Source organism: Numida meleagris, chromosome 5 (assembly GCF_002078875.1).
Source record: "Numida meleagris isolate 19003 breed g44 Domestic line chromosome 5, NumMel1.0, whole genome shotgun sequence".
NCBI lineage: Eukaryota > Metazoa > Chordata > Aves > Galliformes > Numididae > Numida > Numida meleagris.
This window is the reverse complement of record NC_034413.1, coordinates 54,265,804-54,283,219: the sequence shown is the minus strand read 5'-3', so window position 1 is coordinate 54,283,219 and position 17,416 is coordinate 54,265,804. Positions and strand designations below refer to the sequence as shown.

Here is a 17,416-nt window from a genome sequence, read left to right as displayed (position 1 = left end):
GGTAATTGATCCAAAATTTATCCATAAAATGCATCAATTTCAAGTAAAAACTATGAAGCATTTCCATCAGTATTGTTACAGCTTTGCTTTCTCATCACAAGAGATTTCATAAGAGATCCATTTATAACAAGTGATGTTCCAGGGTTAGCTCTTTTGTCTGCACTGAAGTTGAACAGGACAATGCAGCTTCAGAACCTCAAACAACTCATGGTACCCAAAAACTGTTATCATGCCTTTAAATGTGACAGATCCAGTCCAAACACTGAGTTCAGCCTCACATTCCATTAACTCTGACATAAGAAAATTAAGACAGATTTTTGCTTGGCTATCAATTTAATCACTTACAGCTCCTCTTCAGCTTAGTTGTAGTTAGCTGTCTAATGCTTGATAGATGCACTCTGGGCAAGCACCTCTGTTCAAGGATGTACACCCTACTGTTCAACAGCATCCTTCCTGTTTCCATTTAACAGAATTTCTTCAACCTTCTTCACAAAGATGTATTAAAATATGATTCTAAGCAGCTCCAAATTAAAATGTTCGTTTTAGCTTGTACAAGTGGCTATACAAACTTAAAAGCATTCAATGCTTTCATGTTATATTCTCATTCATTACCTAGAATGTGTGATCCCATGCCTCATGGCCCATATCCACATCATTTTAATGCCTGGTGGTATTCCTTCCTCTTCGAGATCTTCATGTTGTATGCCACAATATGCTAGGGCACAAATCACAAGTAGCAAGCAAAAACTAGGGCACTGATTACTAAATATACTGCCAAAAATGGCAGCATCCAGTGGTTTAACATCTCTCAGCTGCAAATGGAGCCTTGGCTTCATGGCCTTTTGTCACCACTGATGATTTCCAAATATTCTCTGGTGATGAATTAAGCTCTCCTAGCAAAGCAGCTTCCCTTTTCCAGATATCTCTTAATTGTATTAGAGTCTTGATTTTATTCTTCTGCAGAGTGAATAAATGTATAAGCTTTAACAACTAAAAATTTTGTTTTAACTACTAGTTTTTCTCCCAGCTATCATTTACTTACGAAACCTTAAAGGCAGAATGAGAGCAAGATCCTTTTGTGCTATACCAATATCTGCTGCTTCATGATGAAAAGTAACAGCACGTCTTTACTAGGGTCTGTTATATTGTCTATACAATTATACTGACATACCAGTTACTGCAGAGTCCTTCATTTTCTTCGCCAAACATTTTGTCTGCTGTTCAAAAGCAACAAGAGGTATGACAGAAATAGTTGCCTTGTGTTGGAAAACATCTCTAGTACCATTCCCCAAACTAAGTATTCTTGGGCCAAAACAAAAACATCCAGTTGTTTTCCATGCATGTAAGGCATCCACAACAAAAATTTACTTCTGCCTAGCTTAGACTTGCTGTTGCTAGAAAAACTTGCATTATTACTTAAGAAGATGTTTTCTTGTTTGAACAATTAACAAACACATCAAGTTAAATCACCAAGAGTTTTAATAGAAGAGTTTCAGAAAAAAATGAATCTGTAGCAATATAATAGCAAAATTTTAAAATCTTTTACATATATGCTGGAAGAAGGGGGATTGAGAAAGTTTTGTTAAACAATATTGCCAGCTAGTAACAGAAAATCTTACTGAACAATTTCACAGTACTACTGTACATAGACATTTAAGCTAATTGTCAAGCAAGTTCAGTTACACAGACAAGAAACCCTACAATTCAGGAAAGATGCTTCTAGTCTTAATTCTATTATGTAAGATTTTATTTGCCTTCAGGAGTTCACATCAAAGGGCAGTGTACTTTTAACACGGAACTGAGAAACATATAGCAGTACAGTAGTCAAATACAAATAAAAGAACAACAAAGCAAGGTTATTTGATCTTTCCCAAAACCCAGAACATTTGGACTCCACATTCTTGGACGAAATAATGAAATATAATGTAGTCTACAGATGGAGATTAAATTGTACAAAATAAGATTTAGTCACCTCTAGCATAGAAAACAAAAGTTTGAGAGCAAATATATAACCCTCTCCCATCCAAGACACAAACAAGACAACTACTTTGCAGTGCAACCTCTCTGTGCCAGTTACAGATCAGCGTGTTGTACAGGAATGCTTGAAAAATGGAATTAAAATATCACAACGAACACAGACACTTTGTAGATTGCTAGGAATGTGTTACAATTTTCAAAACTGTCCCTCAAGACATAAAGAAATCTAGAAAGTATGACCCAGTTAGATGCTAGAAAACAACCACCTCTTCTATCTCAATATTTTCAAGTGAAAGATGAAGCAGTGTTTTGCAATCAGACCCTGAAACAGATCTTTTGAACTACCACGTAAGGTTTCCCCTTGGAATCAGCCCTTAACTGGATGCAAGAACTAGGAGGAAAAGGAAGTGGTGGCATGCACTGACAGGGGACTAAGTTGTAGGTGTGAAAATATAAGAGAACAGCAGCGAACACACGTTCATCAGTTCTCTTTATGAATTTTATTCACTAAAATGTTCTTCAAAGGGTTTCAGCGTTAGGTTAACACTGCTTTATTTGTCATCAATAATTGAGCCTGTACAAGAAAAGTAATGAGATCTCTGAGATTATTGCACAAAAACCTGGCAGCAAACCACCAACAGCCTGTTGAAATGCACATACAGATCAGTTTCTGAAAATGAGTTACACAATAACTCTAAAATATAAAATAAATATATTGTTAAGGAATAGAAACTAAATATAATTATTTTTATTTAAATCAAATGCAGCAAGAAAATATTTTAATACGGCAAATATCCCAGCACTTGCTGCATACCCATAATCTAGCTATTTCATCATGAATGTCACCCAATTTCCACCCTCTCCCCAAAATGTATCTTCTTGACAAGAAATGCAAAATAGATAAAATATAACAGGAAGCATTTTCTTTTTATATATGTATATGTATATATATATTCCCATTTTGGTATTTAATGCTTAGTCTATAAATAGAAGCTCTCCAACACAAGAATACTTTGTAAGTGTATTATTGTGCTCTTAAGATTAAAATATTTTATATGAACATGTCTAAAGTTCATTCTTATTCAAATATCTCATTATACATTTTTTAAATTTCATTAAGTATCAAAACTGGAATTTGCATTTTATCCATAAATGACTATATACTGATGACTATTTAAAAACACATCTAGTTCACAAAAGGCATTGCTCATTTGAGTGCTAAGGAAGCAGTATATACAATTACTCAAAGAGTACATTGGAAACATCATGTAGTGCTACTGTTAAGAAAAGTTTTAGTACAAAAATTTCCAATAATTTATGTCCTGATTTTTTTTCTTTTAATATATCCTACTATGAAAAAAATTAAAGGAGATTTAAAACCAAAATACTTCTCCCAACTACATCAGCTAAAGGAACAAAATCTTTTTTTTCTTTTTTCTTTCTTTTTTTTTTTTTTTAAGAGAAACAAAAGTATCACATATAGCTTTCTATTAATTACAAATTTAATTTAACAAAGTAATATGGAGGCAGCATGTGGTGGATTTGAATTCATACAATCTGTTAAAGTAATACACAATTGAAACTTAATGATCTAAAATCCTTAGATTGCTTTAAATCTGTAATTTCAGCATACTGCTACATTTGTTCTGTCTTGAAGGCTGAAATCAACAAATTTTTGACATTCGTTCCAACATAAGCAGAGCTCATCTGCACCTTCTCTTAAACCTTTTTAGCAGCATAATCAGCTTTATAAAGAGAAAATTTTTAACCATAATTTACATATTCTAATAATCTTTTCCAAGGCATCAAAGGAACCCAGTGTCATTCCTATACCAATTGAAAAAAATATATTAATCACTTTCAAAAATTGGTAGTTAGTAATAAGGTGGCCTATGAAGCAGTAGTAAAGTGCAAAATATTTGGTATAATATCTAGTGATTAGCTTTCGCTTCTGTGGAATACAAGTGATTAGGCCTGGCTCTTCTGTCGACAGATACAGTGTTCGACGGTGGACCAACCTGGATGGAGGGAAAAAAGAGAAAAAGGAAATGTTAATGTTAACCTAATTTTTAACATGCATCTGTCTGTCGTACGTTACAGGGTACTGTTTTAAGAACACTGCAATACTGTTCCTTCAGTCGGTCTTCTCACGCAAAGAAAAATCTCCTACATCATTTCTGAACAAAGCACATATGCTACAGAAGTAGGATAAAACATGTTTTTAAGTAATTTCAAACATTTCTGACAAAAACTTCAGTGCATAACTATTAAAAACATGTACAACTTTTTTTTTTTTTTTTTTTTGGCAATTTCCTGACCTGGTTGAAAAGAAATACATGAAAAAAATATCATTACAACAAATATATTAAATATTGAATAGAACTGATTTTATGACAAAAATCTGACATTCATTTATGACACAGTAATGTGTCTTGGAGCAAACGATTTTTAAGGATAGATAGCAAAGATCTGCTTTTCAGCAGAGCTGCATAAACCAGTAACTCCAGTTGGAGTTAATGAGAGCCATGCGAGCAACATACCACAACACGGAGTTTACTAAACAAAATGAAAACATTCTGAAGAGAAAAATAGTTATAAAGAAACCTCAGCTGACCCATTTTAGGTTAGTAATTACTGAGGGTCCTATTCAGTGTAAAAGGCCAGAAACACAAAAGCCCACAGATCTTGGCACTGCATACTGACAGTTTATTAAGTAAAACAGAGAAAAAGTTGGATTTGGATAGCGGTGCCCACGGAATGATGATTCCCACGGAATCATAAAACAAAGTTCATACGCTATGCAAAATAAATAAAATTAAGTATTATTCACAACATAATTACACATTAGAAAAAATACCTTAATAAAAATACATGAAAATGCACGTACAAGAGCTGCTCTGAAAGTAATGCCTCCTATTTTATTACTTTGGCTTATAATGTCAGAGGCAGATGGTGGTGGTACGGTTGAACATTCCCACCTATATTGTTATATTTTGTTGCCACGTGACAGATAGCAGCAGAGGGGCAGTCTGATGTGGAAGCGCATGTGAAACCAAGGTGTATCATTAAATTCTTCCTTGCAGAAAAAATGCCATCTGTTGACATTTATCAACTCTTGCTGAATGTTTATGAAGACCAACAGCAGATGTGAACACAGTGAGGCGGTGGATGGTGCATTTCAGCAAGTAGTGACAGAGGGTCGTCTTCACTGGTGCAGATTTTTATAAGCATAGCATGTAGGCACCTGTTCATTGCTGGTGAAAATGTATAGATAATGGTTGTGATTATGTTGAAAAATAGTGCTTTGTAGATGAGAATTTGTTATATTAGATAGTGTTATTGTGTTCTTTGTATCTATTGCAGTTTCCACGGAAATAAACAGGAGGCATTACTTTCAGAGTGGCCTACGTATATTTGTGCAAGCAAATAGGTAAAGAAAAAAAATCAGGTTGAGCAGAGAGACGTGACCATTTAAGCTACTCTGGACAATACAGTATGTGCTTCATCTTAACCTGTTTTTGAAATGGCTCGTGGTTAGTGACGTACAGTAGTTAGAAGCAATACTACAGCACATTATGTACCACTCTTACTGACTCCTAGTTAAGCATGCTTGACTAGCTGTTGACTAATTATGCATGTTTATAACCGTTCCAGCATGCCTATTCAGCATAGAAATACCAGGAATTCTGTAAGTCTCAGAGAGACTGTTGCAGTGCAACACTGAATGAAAACCTCATGTATTTAAAACAGGCTATCCTAACATCTAACCATCAACTGACATATTTTGATCTTAGGGGATATCAAAGATTTCCATTAAAAACAATTTAAAAATACCCTCACATCCACCCACAATGTTTTACTTGCTTTTATTCAAGTTTCAAGTGGGAAAGGGAAAAAAAACAAAACCTACTGAGATTCTTAAGTTTCTGCAATGAGAAATTACTCTTCAATACAGAATACAACATATTTATGCTGAGTCAAGAAATTTTTGTGTGACACTATCATTAAATTGTCTGGTTAGAAATGTAAAACAATAGATTTTTTTTTTTTTTTTTTTTTTTTTTTAAGTCTGCACTATTTTACTCTGTGAGAATGCATTTTAGGAGACAGAAACTAAGCATCAATTTTTACTTGAGGGAGTGAAGGAAAGCAGTCCTACCAGGACTATCAGCGAAAACTGGGAAATATCTTACTAATGATACCAAGCAGGAGGCTTGAAATATGTTTACGAAGAATTAGGGACCCGATAAAGTCTAATAACTAGAAAAAACAAATATTCAAAACTTCTATCTATCTGCCAAGAAAAGACTGCACCTAATTTGGGTTTAGGATGAAGCTGCTTAGCATGTGCTTAAAACCATATCTTTGTGCTATTTGAATATATGAACATACGAAGCTTTGTGTGTGCATTCACCAGTTTACTCTGCAAAACTGAACTCCCCTCTCCACCTCCCTTCCCATTAAGAGACCTCCTTCATAGCACTTCATGTTGAAGCTAATTGCGTTTAGCGTCAGGGATTAATATGGTAATTTTGATGGAAGCACCATGAGTTCATTGTTATGGACGCAATGACGAAAACTCACCCTTTTCAATCTGGCAGCAGCTTCTCCAGAGCGGATTGCAGCCAGCAAGCTCTGGTGGATCTGTTCTGGGTCAGAGCGCTGCACTGGCATCGAAGTTTGTCTCATAATGATAGGGGGTGGGTGGTCAGCTGAAGCACCTGACTGTGTCTGAGTCTTTTGCTCACTATTCACATTGCTGCTTTTCTAGAAAGAGAGGAAGTGAGAGGGACAAAAAAACAAAAACAAAAAAGCACAACTTTTAATGTTAATTAGCAGCAAACAAAAAACTAAGTGTACTCACAGGAGGTCACGTGTCAAAGTGTGCCACTATATTATTTGTTTTGTTCAAGATCTCAGGCATCAGCTGCATTTCTACTATAGCTTTGGGAACTATTTATCAGCAATTTATCAGCAACAAAAAAGATGTAAGCAAAAAGGAACTTATGAAAGTTATTAAAATAATGAAGTAATTCCTCCAAGAAGAGTATGTGATAGCCCAAAGTGATATGATATGGAAAAAAACATATTCCAAAAGGAGACATAAATATAACAAATCAAGCACTCAAAAACCCCATGACTTTATAACTTCAAATTATATCTCAAGTAAACTGGAAAATATTTAAGCATTACAACTGGTTGAGATCTGTAGGGTTCCGTAGGTTGTTTTTTTGTTTTTTTGTTTGTTTTCCTGATGACTTGACAGGCTTTTACTCCAAAACGTTACCACCTAAATTTAGGTCCATTGACACCACATTGTAGCATATCTGAGCATTGCTTGAGAATTGAACTATCTAACAAAATTCAGTTATAAAGTATTCCCAGATAAAACCCATAATCACCACAATATTTATTTTACTAATGCATTAGTAAGAAAATCTAAATTTGACACAAAATATTCCAGAAGAAGCCACACTTAGAAGTTTGTCAAAGAACCATAAGCAGAGAGGAAGAAAAGCATTACTGTGTTTTGAATCTACTGAACGAAGATTAGCCTCTAACTTCCATGCCTGAGGAAAATGGTCATTATAAAAATAGAAAGTTTCGGATAGTACTGCCTCTTGCCAGAATAGTGCAGATCTGCACAAAATATGCAAGACAGCCAGCATCTACACATCAAGCTCCCAGAACAGCTTGAAACAGCTCTCTGAATTATAGTATATTTCCGTCTATACATTTGCTACGTTAATACCTTTGTTGATTTTTATGACTTTTTTTTTTTTTAATTTCTCTCTCACTCAGTTATGGCTGGACCAGTTGTTTCTGCCATGAACACCTGAAGCAAAACTCATCACACTACTCAAAATTTAAAAAAACAACATACAAAACCATAAAGAACATATAAACGCTCTGAACATGAAAATAGGCATATACAGTATAAATGATTGTTTAATTTACTGTTCTTCCAAGTTTTAGATGCTAATTATGGCAAGAATTAATTATTTCTAGTACTCAGAATGAGATTGTTTTCATCTTAGCTAGCATTCCCTTTTTTTCTGGTATTTCATTATAATGTTGTGCTACTCCCAAAGACCAGAAGAAGTTTACAGAGCATCAATACAGCACTTTCTGATAAGCAAGCAGTTCAGAGGTTAGCCAAAGTCTCTTCTCTGCTAAAAATGACATCAGAGTGGATCAATGATAAAAAAATATATTAGCAATAAAGTTTACCTTATCCATTAGACTATTTTGTGGCCCTCCCGTGATGCTGTGCAAGGAAGGGTTTTTCACTTGAGGCATGGAGGTAGCTGAGGAGAATTCAGCTGCAGAAGAGGCAGATGTGATTTCAACAGGAAATTCTTCTCTTGGTGCCAGGCTAGCGATTGTACGTGTTTTATTGAATGACTGTGATCTTTTGACTGCTGAGGAGACAGCAAGTGCAAAAGGGGATGGCCTCGAACTGGAGTATGGCTTTGGAACTGCAAAAGTTCTTAGAGTTCTTAGGTTCAATGGTGCTGGCTGACAGGAGGGAAAACTTGGTGGTTTATTGTTTTTAACAGGAGAAGTGGAAGACTCAATTTTTTTCCCATCATCAACTTTTTCTTCATCTACTGGAGGAGAGGAGCTACTTGCCGTATGTAAAGAAGTAGTTTCATCAGGTGATGAGATTTTTTTTTCCACCTCTGTATTTTTAACTTCAACTTGAATGGAATTAGGAGCACAAGTGGTACTTCTGGCAATTGCAGATGATACATAATGACCTGAAACTCTTCGCTGCATCTGCAGATAAAAAGAACTAGGCTTAGTTGTAGGACTTAATGCATTTGACTTCTCCTGAGTCTCAGAAGAAGCATTTGAATTACTTAAGCTTAGCATCAGTGGGACATGCTGTTTGGAAGACATTGTTTCTGTTTGATTGATCTCTGTGGTAATCATGGCTCCAGATGTCACTCCATGTTCAGAAATGCTGTTCACCCTGTGCAGCAGATCATTTTTTGCAACAGGTATATTTTGCAAACCAGCCTGTACGTGACCTGTACTTTTTGGAAGACGAGGAATTTCAGTTTGCATTATGAATTCTTTGGGGTCTTTGGGGTCTTCATACTTCAGAGAGTTTTCAGAAGCAGATACCTCTTGATCCTTACAATCTGATGAAACTTCTAATTCCCAGCTCTTCATTGTTTCCAAGGATTTTGGAGGAGGCACAATTTTATAAGTAGTCATTCCAATTTTTGGTATGTAATCTCTTGTAATTTCATTAGCAGGCTTAGGTTTAGGTTTCGTGTCCTGTCTATAAAGAGGGTAACCCTTTATAGGAGACCCATCTGGATTTTTTGTAATTGTTTCTGGTGAAGTAACATTACTGCCGTTTGTACAAATACGAATTTCATCTTTCACAGGTATCATTTTTTCATATGAAACTTCTTGTCTCTGAAGATTTCGTTCTGTTGAAATTTCTTCATCCTTACGTATTCCTTGCACCACTCGAAGACTAGGGTTGTTTGTGTCTGTACTGTGTTGATGGACCATTCCTTTCAATGTGGGTGATTCATAGTCTTGAGGAACAATCATTTCTTTCTGTGTTGTCCTTCCCAAATTGCTAACCAATGGACCTGTCTGAATTGCAACATCTTGAGTTTTTACTGTGTCCAGGCTGGTTTGACTTGTTTTCTGATCTTGCTTTCCTGGAATCAGTTGAGTATAATTCCTATGACTTATGGTGATGTCATTTTTAGATGCTTGGCAGTTTGATAGTCTGTCAACTTCAAGCTTGCTGTTTTCTCTAAAATCTACTGCTTTAATTTTTGCTGTCTGCTCTTCTCCCCCTTCTTCATTTGTTGGAAGGAGTGTTCTACCACTGTGATCTTTAAAAGAGAGATTCCAGAAATGAATACAAATGCCAAAAAGGTTTAACCTTCCCACTTATATCACTAAGTTCCACACATCCAACAAATTTAACTACAAGGACTAGCTCCTCACTAATATTATTATTTTCCTTAACACTTACTTTTAAAAGCTATAGTTTTATTTGCCTAATATTGCTGAATAATTCTCTTCTTACTCAGGCATTCTTCCTTTACTAACAGGCTTCTGGTGTCATGCATGAATTAATAAAAAAATACTCTTGAATCATTTTAGAAGTGCTAATAAATTTCAGTTGATTATAATAGGAACCAGTAAGCTGAACTCGAAGTCTATTCAGTATTAAGTTAGATGCAATTTTTATTTAGTTCCATCTTTGTGACTGCTGTTCTATGATTTTAATATTAAAAGCGTTGTTTGTTAACTTTACAAACAACAAGAAGACTGGAGCCTGTCACCTTATCTCAAGGAGGATACACCAGAGCTAGAGGTAGTATAAAGAAAATAATCTGATGATCACAGTTCAAGAGCTAACAGCATTTTAATTGTCTTAAAAGGAATAGAGGGGTTTTTTTCAACAAAATGAGTGGGAACTACTCACCATAATTTTTATTTTGTTCCAAAATTCTAAGCTTCCTGTCTTTCTCAAATGCAGCTTGGTCACTGCTTATCTGAGTCTGTAGTTCTCTGCAAAGCACAACAGTACAGTAAATATGTTGGTATCATTCATTTCAGTAAACAGAAGAAAAGATGCAAGAGAACTGGCAATGTTCTCCAAACACAGATGGAGAAATAATTCTGCCAAACATTGGAGTACTCAACAGAATATTTCTTTTTTAAATGAGAGGAAATGCTGCTATGATATTTTACCAAAATGACATTCAGCTTCACTCTCTTATGTATGTGTAATGTGATCAGTTCTCCTTTTCCTCATTCTTTTGTTTATTCATGCACTTTGAACAAGCCCCATTCCAGTTACAACTCAAGTTTCAGTGAATCACTAAGGTAATGGCTTATCATTCCTTAACAACGTTCTTAGTGTGAAGTCTTATGACATCCTCCAACATTTACAATGTCTTTGATTTTTGTCTCCAGCATAACCTGCAGGGAGCTGCATGAGACACCAGCCGCATATGAACTGTGCAGCAGTACAGACTTTTTGAAATACTAATGAAAGATGTTTTGCCCCTTTCAAGAAATATCTTCAGAACAGCAAAGAAATATGCATAAAATATGTTACTTGCATACTAAACGTTTTGCAAAAGCATACAATGTTTGTCCTATGATCCGAGGGGACAAGAGAACTGTGTAAGCGTTGAAAAAACTCTCTTCTCTTTTCAGGAAATATTAAGTATTTGACTCCAAAATTTAAGTGAAAAATGCCAACATATTTTAAATTTCTCATTAAAAAAAACTATCAAAACTTCAAACTTCCATCTCTGTTTGTGATACTTCTATTTTCTGCAGTAACTAATCATAGAATCGCTCAGGTTGGGAAAGACCTTGAAGACGTTCAAGTCCAACTGCAATGTAACCATACTACCCTAACTCTAACAACCCACCACTAAATCATGTATCTGAGCACCACATCCAAATGGTTTTTAAACACATTCAGGGATGGTGACTCAACCACCTCCCTCGGGAGCCTATTCCGGTGCTTAACAACCCTTTCTGTAAAGAAGTTTTCCCTGATATCCAACCTAAACCTCCCCTGGCACAACTTGAGGCCATTTCCCCTCGTCCTGACACCTGCCACCACTGAGAAGAGATCAACCCCACTCTCACTGCAATCACCTTTCAGGTATTTGAAGAGAGCAATAAGGTCGCCCGGCAGCCTCCTCTTCCCCAGACTAAACAGCCCCGGTTCCTTTAGTCTCTCCTCGTAGGGCATATTCTCCAAGCCCTTCACAAGCCTTGTTGCCCTTCTTTGGACCTGCTCCAGCACCTCCATGTCCTTTCTGTACTGAGGTGCCCAAAACTGAACACAGTACTCAAGGTGGGACCTCACCAGTGCCAAGTACAGGGTCAGGATCACTTCCCTAGTCCTGCTCACCACACCATTCCTGATACAAGCCAGCATGCCATTGCCCTTCTTGGCTACCTGGGCACACTGCTGGCTCATATTCAGCCGACTGTCCATCAGCACACCAAGGTCCGTTCTGTCAGGCAGCTTTCCAGCCACTCCTCCCCAAGCCTGTAGGGTTGCCTGGGGTTGCTGTAACCAAAGTGCAGGACCTGACACCTGGCCCTATTGAAACTCATACAGTTTACCTTGGCCCATCGATGCAGTCTATCCAGGTCTCTCTGTAGTGCCTTTCTACCCTCTGGCAGATCAACACTCCCTCCCAACTTGGTGTTGTCTGCAAACTTAGTGAGGGTGCACTCAATCCCCTCATCAAGATCACTGATAAAAATGTTGAATAGGAACGGCCCCAGTACCAACCCCTGGAGGACACTGCTCGTGACTGGCCGCCAAATAGACTTAACTCCATTGACCACAACTCTTTGGGCCCAACCATCCAGCCAGCGTTTCACCCAGCAGAGCATATAATACTGTAATTATGAAGATTCCAATTCATTTGCCACATCAAATGCATTAGTTATCATTAGGAATCACTGCCATGAAACGAAGCATCTGCTTTGAATCATTTCAAATAATGATTTATCCATCCTCATGTTGTCTGTACAGTCTAAAACATGCTCTAAGCGTCCAACAACTGCTAAACAGAAGCTTCCAAACTTTTCTGGAAGAATGTTAAAGCTCAGTCCTGCCCTCTGTACTCTTGCCTATCTTCATTCCCCTGAACAGAGCTACGAGACAGAATGACAACCATTAGCAATGGGCTGATCACTTTAAAAACAAACCAAAAAAAGAAAAAGGAAAAGAAAGTCACAAAATGCCAGAGTATCAAAGTCACCAGACCTATCTTAAAAAATCTGAATTACCAGAAGATTTTCAGAAATGAATGTCAGAGAAACCCTAGCTCTCATTCTCATCACTGCGATATTTCATAAAGGAAAGGATTTCCAAACTCTGAAATTACAGTGCAGTGCTTACTAGATGATACTCAACAGTATTAAAGGCCACAAAAGGCTATTACAAGCTAGGGGATCGGGGTGAGGAAATATCCCCATTACAGTTGTCCAAACTGGCGTAGTAATGCAGGTCTGATAATTTGCAAGTTTGGGAGAACTTATAAAAATAACAGTTGGCTGATGCACCACCTCATAGTTCCTCACAGAGCAGACACACCCAAGCAACTGGCACAGTATTCAGGACAGAACACCAAAGAGGCCTACTTTGCTCTGAATTGACAGAAAGACCCTTGAAATTCAATTCAAAGCTCTCTATATTACCTTCAAAGTTTTTGGCTACTATAGCATTCACACATTTTGATTTCAGTATAATAATTGAAATAATTCTTGCAATTTAAATTGGAAACAGTGGCCAGTTCCATTGCCCCAGGGAACACATAAATAGTGAATTACATTAACACAATGAGACTTCTCAGGACAACCAACATTCATTTGAAGCAGGCACTAACTTATGTTGGGAACCTGCAAAGTAGAAAGCGGTTTAATGAAAATGCTGCAGGGCAAAGTTACAGCATCACCAAAAGAGAAAAAGAGTGGTTAAAGAAAATAATGTGTCAATTCTTGCTTTTCCTGAGAGCAGATGAATCAAGATAGGTCAAGACAACTGGCTAACATATGAAGATTAAAAAAAAAAAAAAAAAAAACATAGACCAATAGATAATAGATGAGCAATAGACCAGCATAGCAAATATACCTGTTTTCCTTCAATTACAGAAATGAACTTTTAAATGACAATTTAATTAATCCACTTCGTTCCACTCCACCCCATTCCATTCCCTTCTCCTTCACAGCAAACGGCTCTAGTAATAATGCTGGATATTTTAGAGATGGGTTCAGCTTTTCTGGAGTCTGGCTGTTTTAGTAGTAAGGAAAGGATAGCTTAAACAGAATAGCCAGCAGAACATTTTGTCATTTACGTTGAAAGGCTTCATGAATTACTGTGTCCAGAAAAGTGCTACAATGAAAGCTAAGCATATTAAGCTCATTCCTTTCTCACAATTCTCTATTCTATCCTCCACAATGAAACAGTACCCTGCATTTTATGTGCCTCCCCCATTCCTTCTCCAATGCTCCTTTCTTTGTCACAAAGCGTACTTACTTGCCATCTGTGCTCATATTTTCTTGTTTTTCTTCCTTGAAGCTTTGTGAGTTGTCTACAGAAACAGTGCCAGGAACAGGAACTGATGAAGCACGATCGTTTCTTTCAGTTTCCAGTGGTACCTCAGTAGAGCTGAAGGCTGAAGTAATCTCTCCTGTCTTGAGAGAGCTATCTGTACTTCCACTTTCCTCTCCCTCTTGCATGCTCATCTCTTCCTTTTCATCAATTTCTTCCAGGCTGTATTCTGAGGTCCTTGCACCTATGCTCACAAAGAGAAGAAAAAAAAAAAAAAGGAAAATAAAAAGAATCAGTTTTAATTTCATAGTATTTTCTAGTTCTTTTCAAAAATCTTTTTACATGAAGATATGCTTATCATCATGCCACTGTCCGTTTCTGCATCCGTAACTACTGCATAATGTTTTCCCTCATTTAATTCAAGAACTGAATTAGTATAGATAAAAATATATGTAACAAATATCATGGAGGCAGACTGTTTATTTCACACAGATTTCCAACAATTTTCATTAGCTCTCCAATGAGGTTTAAAATAAATGGATCCTTTATATCAGAGTAAGTACATTAGAGAACTAAAAATCAAACCAAATCTGAACTTAATCCATGTTTTGAACAAGCTTGTTCACCACCATCAAAATTTTCCCATAATCACCCCAAGGATATTAAAACATATTTAGATGAGCCTTATGCACTGCCCTGTGCAAAAAAATTTAAAAAAAATACAGGGAAAGGCATTACTCCATAAAAATCATGAAATTTTCAGCTAGACCATAATTAAAAAGGTTTAGTTACTGGTTTAGGACACACAAGACAGTGCAACTGATGTTAGACTAATAAATCTAGTATTTCTGATTTCCAGAGGGACTGTCTCTGGCTTTACTTTCCTGCCAGGAATCTTCCTACACCAACATGCTGATTCACATTTTTCAAGAATTAGTAGGTAGACCATACAATTAACCTCTTGGCTTTGCAACTTGCATTCTGCAAAACAAACAAAATAACAATAATTTCATCTACATATGGCAATATTGTGACATGGAAAGCTACTGGAAATAACATAGCCATATATAAGCAGTGCACTCTGATCTGAACAGAGCATTCCTGTTAGCTTTGTATACATCAGTACCTATTAGGTACAGGCCTTGCAGTGGGCTGAATCAGCAAGTTTCAAAGTGCAATCCAACTCTACAAAAAGGCTAAGATTGAAAACAAAATACTAGCTTGAAGCAAGCAATCCTGGAAATAAGCAGAACCCAGAGCACATTTATTTAAAAAAAAAAATCTTAGACTGATTTTACTGTACAAAACATTATCCTACAGCAGACCCAGTACTTCTAGAGAAGTACCACTAAAGAAAGAAAATAAAAACAGAGAACTGTATGTGACTTGGAGAAAGTCTCAACTGAGAACAAAAATGTTGCTTCTTCCAGCATGGTCATTAGAGGCTTAGAGTTCAGTAATGGGATTACCGAACTCATTCACAGTTGCAGAGCAATGACAAAAGCCAAACATTTTAGTACTTAATTCTAGTTAGTTTTTCACATTGCTCTCTTGTAATAATGCTTTGCAGCTGCAGACTAAGCACTGTGATCAACGTGTCATGCAGCTGAGTGCAGAGGTAATCTAGATACCCAAGGAAAGAGGAGCAAGATTGCAAAATGGAGCAGGTGAACTCCGTCCACACTACTTAAGCACATGTGCTGATATCAAAGGGATTCCTTAAGACTTTACAACCAGTAAGGCCCTTTTCTCTTCCTCCCTCCCTCCCCCACAACTATTTGATCTCCAATTTGGGGTAAAATCATACAAGCAGCCAAATACCCTGGGAGAAGATTTCAGTGATAGCAGAATGCTGGCAAACATCGTCTGCTGAGACTAACTAACTCACAACCTATAACCAGCTCTCAAGACCACATCTTCCTCACAGGTGACAACTACTATGCTTGAAAATGAGTGAACACTATTACAACTGGTAAGTGGCCTTGCAACATCTTGCAGCATCCCAGAGGCTCAGGTTAGCTCCTAGATGCCATGGACCTTGAGCCATCATTAACCAGAATGTTGCTGGAACCATGGAACAAAGACTAAAACTTTCAGTCTAATACTTTGTGGAACCTTGACTTATACAACAAAGCACAGCCAGGACTTCTAACAAGACAAACAGAATAATTCTGGAGTTGCTATGACTTTATGCCTAGTCACTGCAGTCATCTCTGTCATTCTTGCTTTGACAAAGTATAACAAAGGTGAAGTTAGTACACTAAATTTCTATCCCTATACTGATGGGATAGGAACGTAGCTTGCGTGGGTAGGAGATACTACTGACTTTCATCCTACATCGAAGTCCACGCCTCACTGTGCTAGGATCACTTCAAAGTCTAAACTACAAATGTATAATTCCAAATAACACATGCTATGCTTTTTATAAAGTGCTCTCTCTACTGCATTGTCAGCGGAGTATCAGACTTGCTTAGAGTTAGTTTCAGCTAGCAGTTTTAAGTTTGTTACGGTTACAAGCAGACCTAGGCCACCAGTGCTGCAGCAGAATGAAGTGTTTATATACCAAATTCATTCACAACATGTGACTGCCACCCTTCATATACATCATACAGATGAACAGTTTGGATTTTATGACTTGTTTCCAAATCCTTCATTTAGAGTTTTATATGCAACGTAGCACTCAGAATTGCTTATGGCAACTCTGGGTACACATTGCACCCTTATTGCCTATGTACTCTCTGTGTAAATACATATATAACAAACTGCATTTTTGTCTTGTGCAACTTATTCTCTATGAACATTAGACACTGAGTTTTAAATAGTTCTAAAATAATATTGTTAAAATCTACAGGATGGCACTATGAATACCTGATGACTGCTTTACCAACTGCAAGTATCCTTCAAGGTTGTAAGAATACAAGAGATAACAGAATGACATTTCTGTCCATGCCTTTTTATGCTTGTAAATACCAAAGCCAGAAAGCCTGACTACATCATGTAAGTCTGGCAGTGGTATTGCTCAGCCCTATGCTCCTTGAAAAGTTTTTTAAGAGAAACTGTAATCAAGAACATTATATCAAGAGATTTGTTTTATGGGAAATCATGTAAAAATATGTAGCTTTTTTTCTTTTTAAAAATTTCTCCTTCTCTCTTAGAAAAAAAATGAAAAAGCATTTATTAAACTTTGGGAAGGGGAAACAAAAAAAAAACATAACTGAGAATAAATTGTTCTTCATAATTCCAAATGTTCAACTAATTCTCTTTAAATGCTTATTCTGGTAGATGTCTTCATACCACTCTTGTGTGGTACAGTTGAAAACAGTACAGTCTGTTTTCAAATGTTGCCTATTTCAAACTGTACAACAT

The 17,416-nt window shown here is 36.7% G+C and overlaps 1 protein-coding gene across 7 annotated transcripts in view; it reads right to left on the bottom strand.

Moving 5' to 3' along the window:
• COBLL1 (cordon-bleu WH2 repeat protein like 1) overlaps positions 1,462 to 17,416 on the bottom strand; it is an 84,228-nt gene continuing 68,273 nt past the window's right edge. For all 7 annotated transcript variants that reach the window (XM_021398787.1, XM_021398785.1, XM_021398790.1 and 4 more), the window contains 5 exons: positions 14,036 to 14,294; positions 10,442 to 10,527; positions 8,209 to 9,842; positions 6,562 to 6,744; positions 1,462 to 3,995 (listed from right to left, as the gene is read on the bottom strand). In XM_021398787.1, coding sequence (XP_021254462.1) covers positions 3,909 to 3,995; positions 6,562 to 6,744; positions 8,209 to 9,842; positions 10,442 to 10,527; positions 14,036 to 14,294 — 2,249 coding nt within the window. In that variant the 3' untranslated portion in view covers positions 1,462 to 3,908. The remainder of the gene's footprint in view (positions 3,996 to 6,561; positions 6,745 to 8,208; positions 9,843 to 10,441; positions 10,528 to 14,035; positions 14,295 to 17,416) is intronic.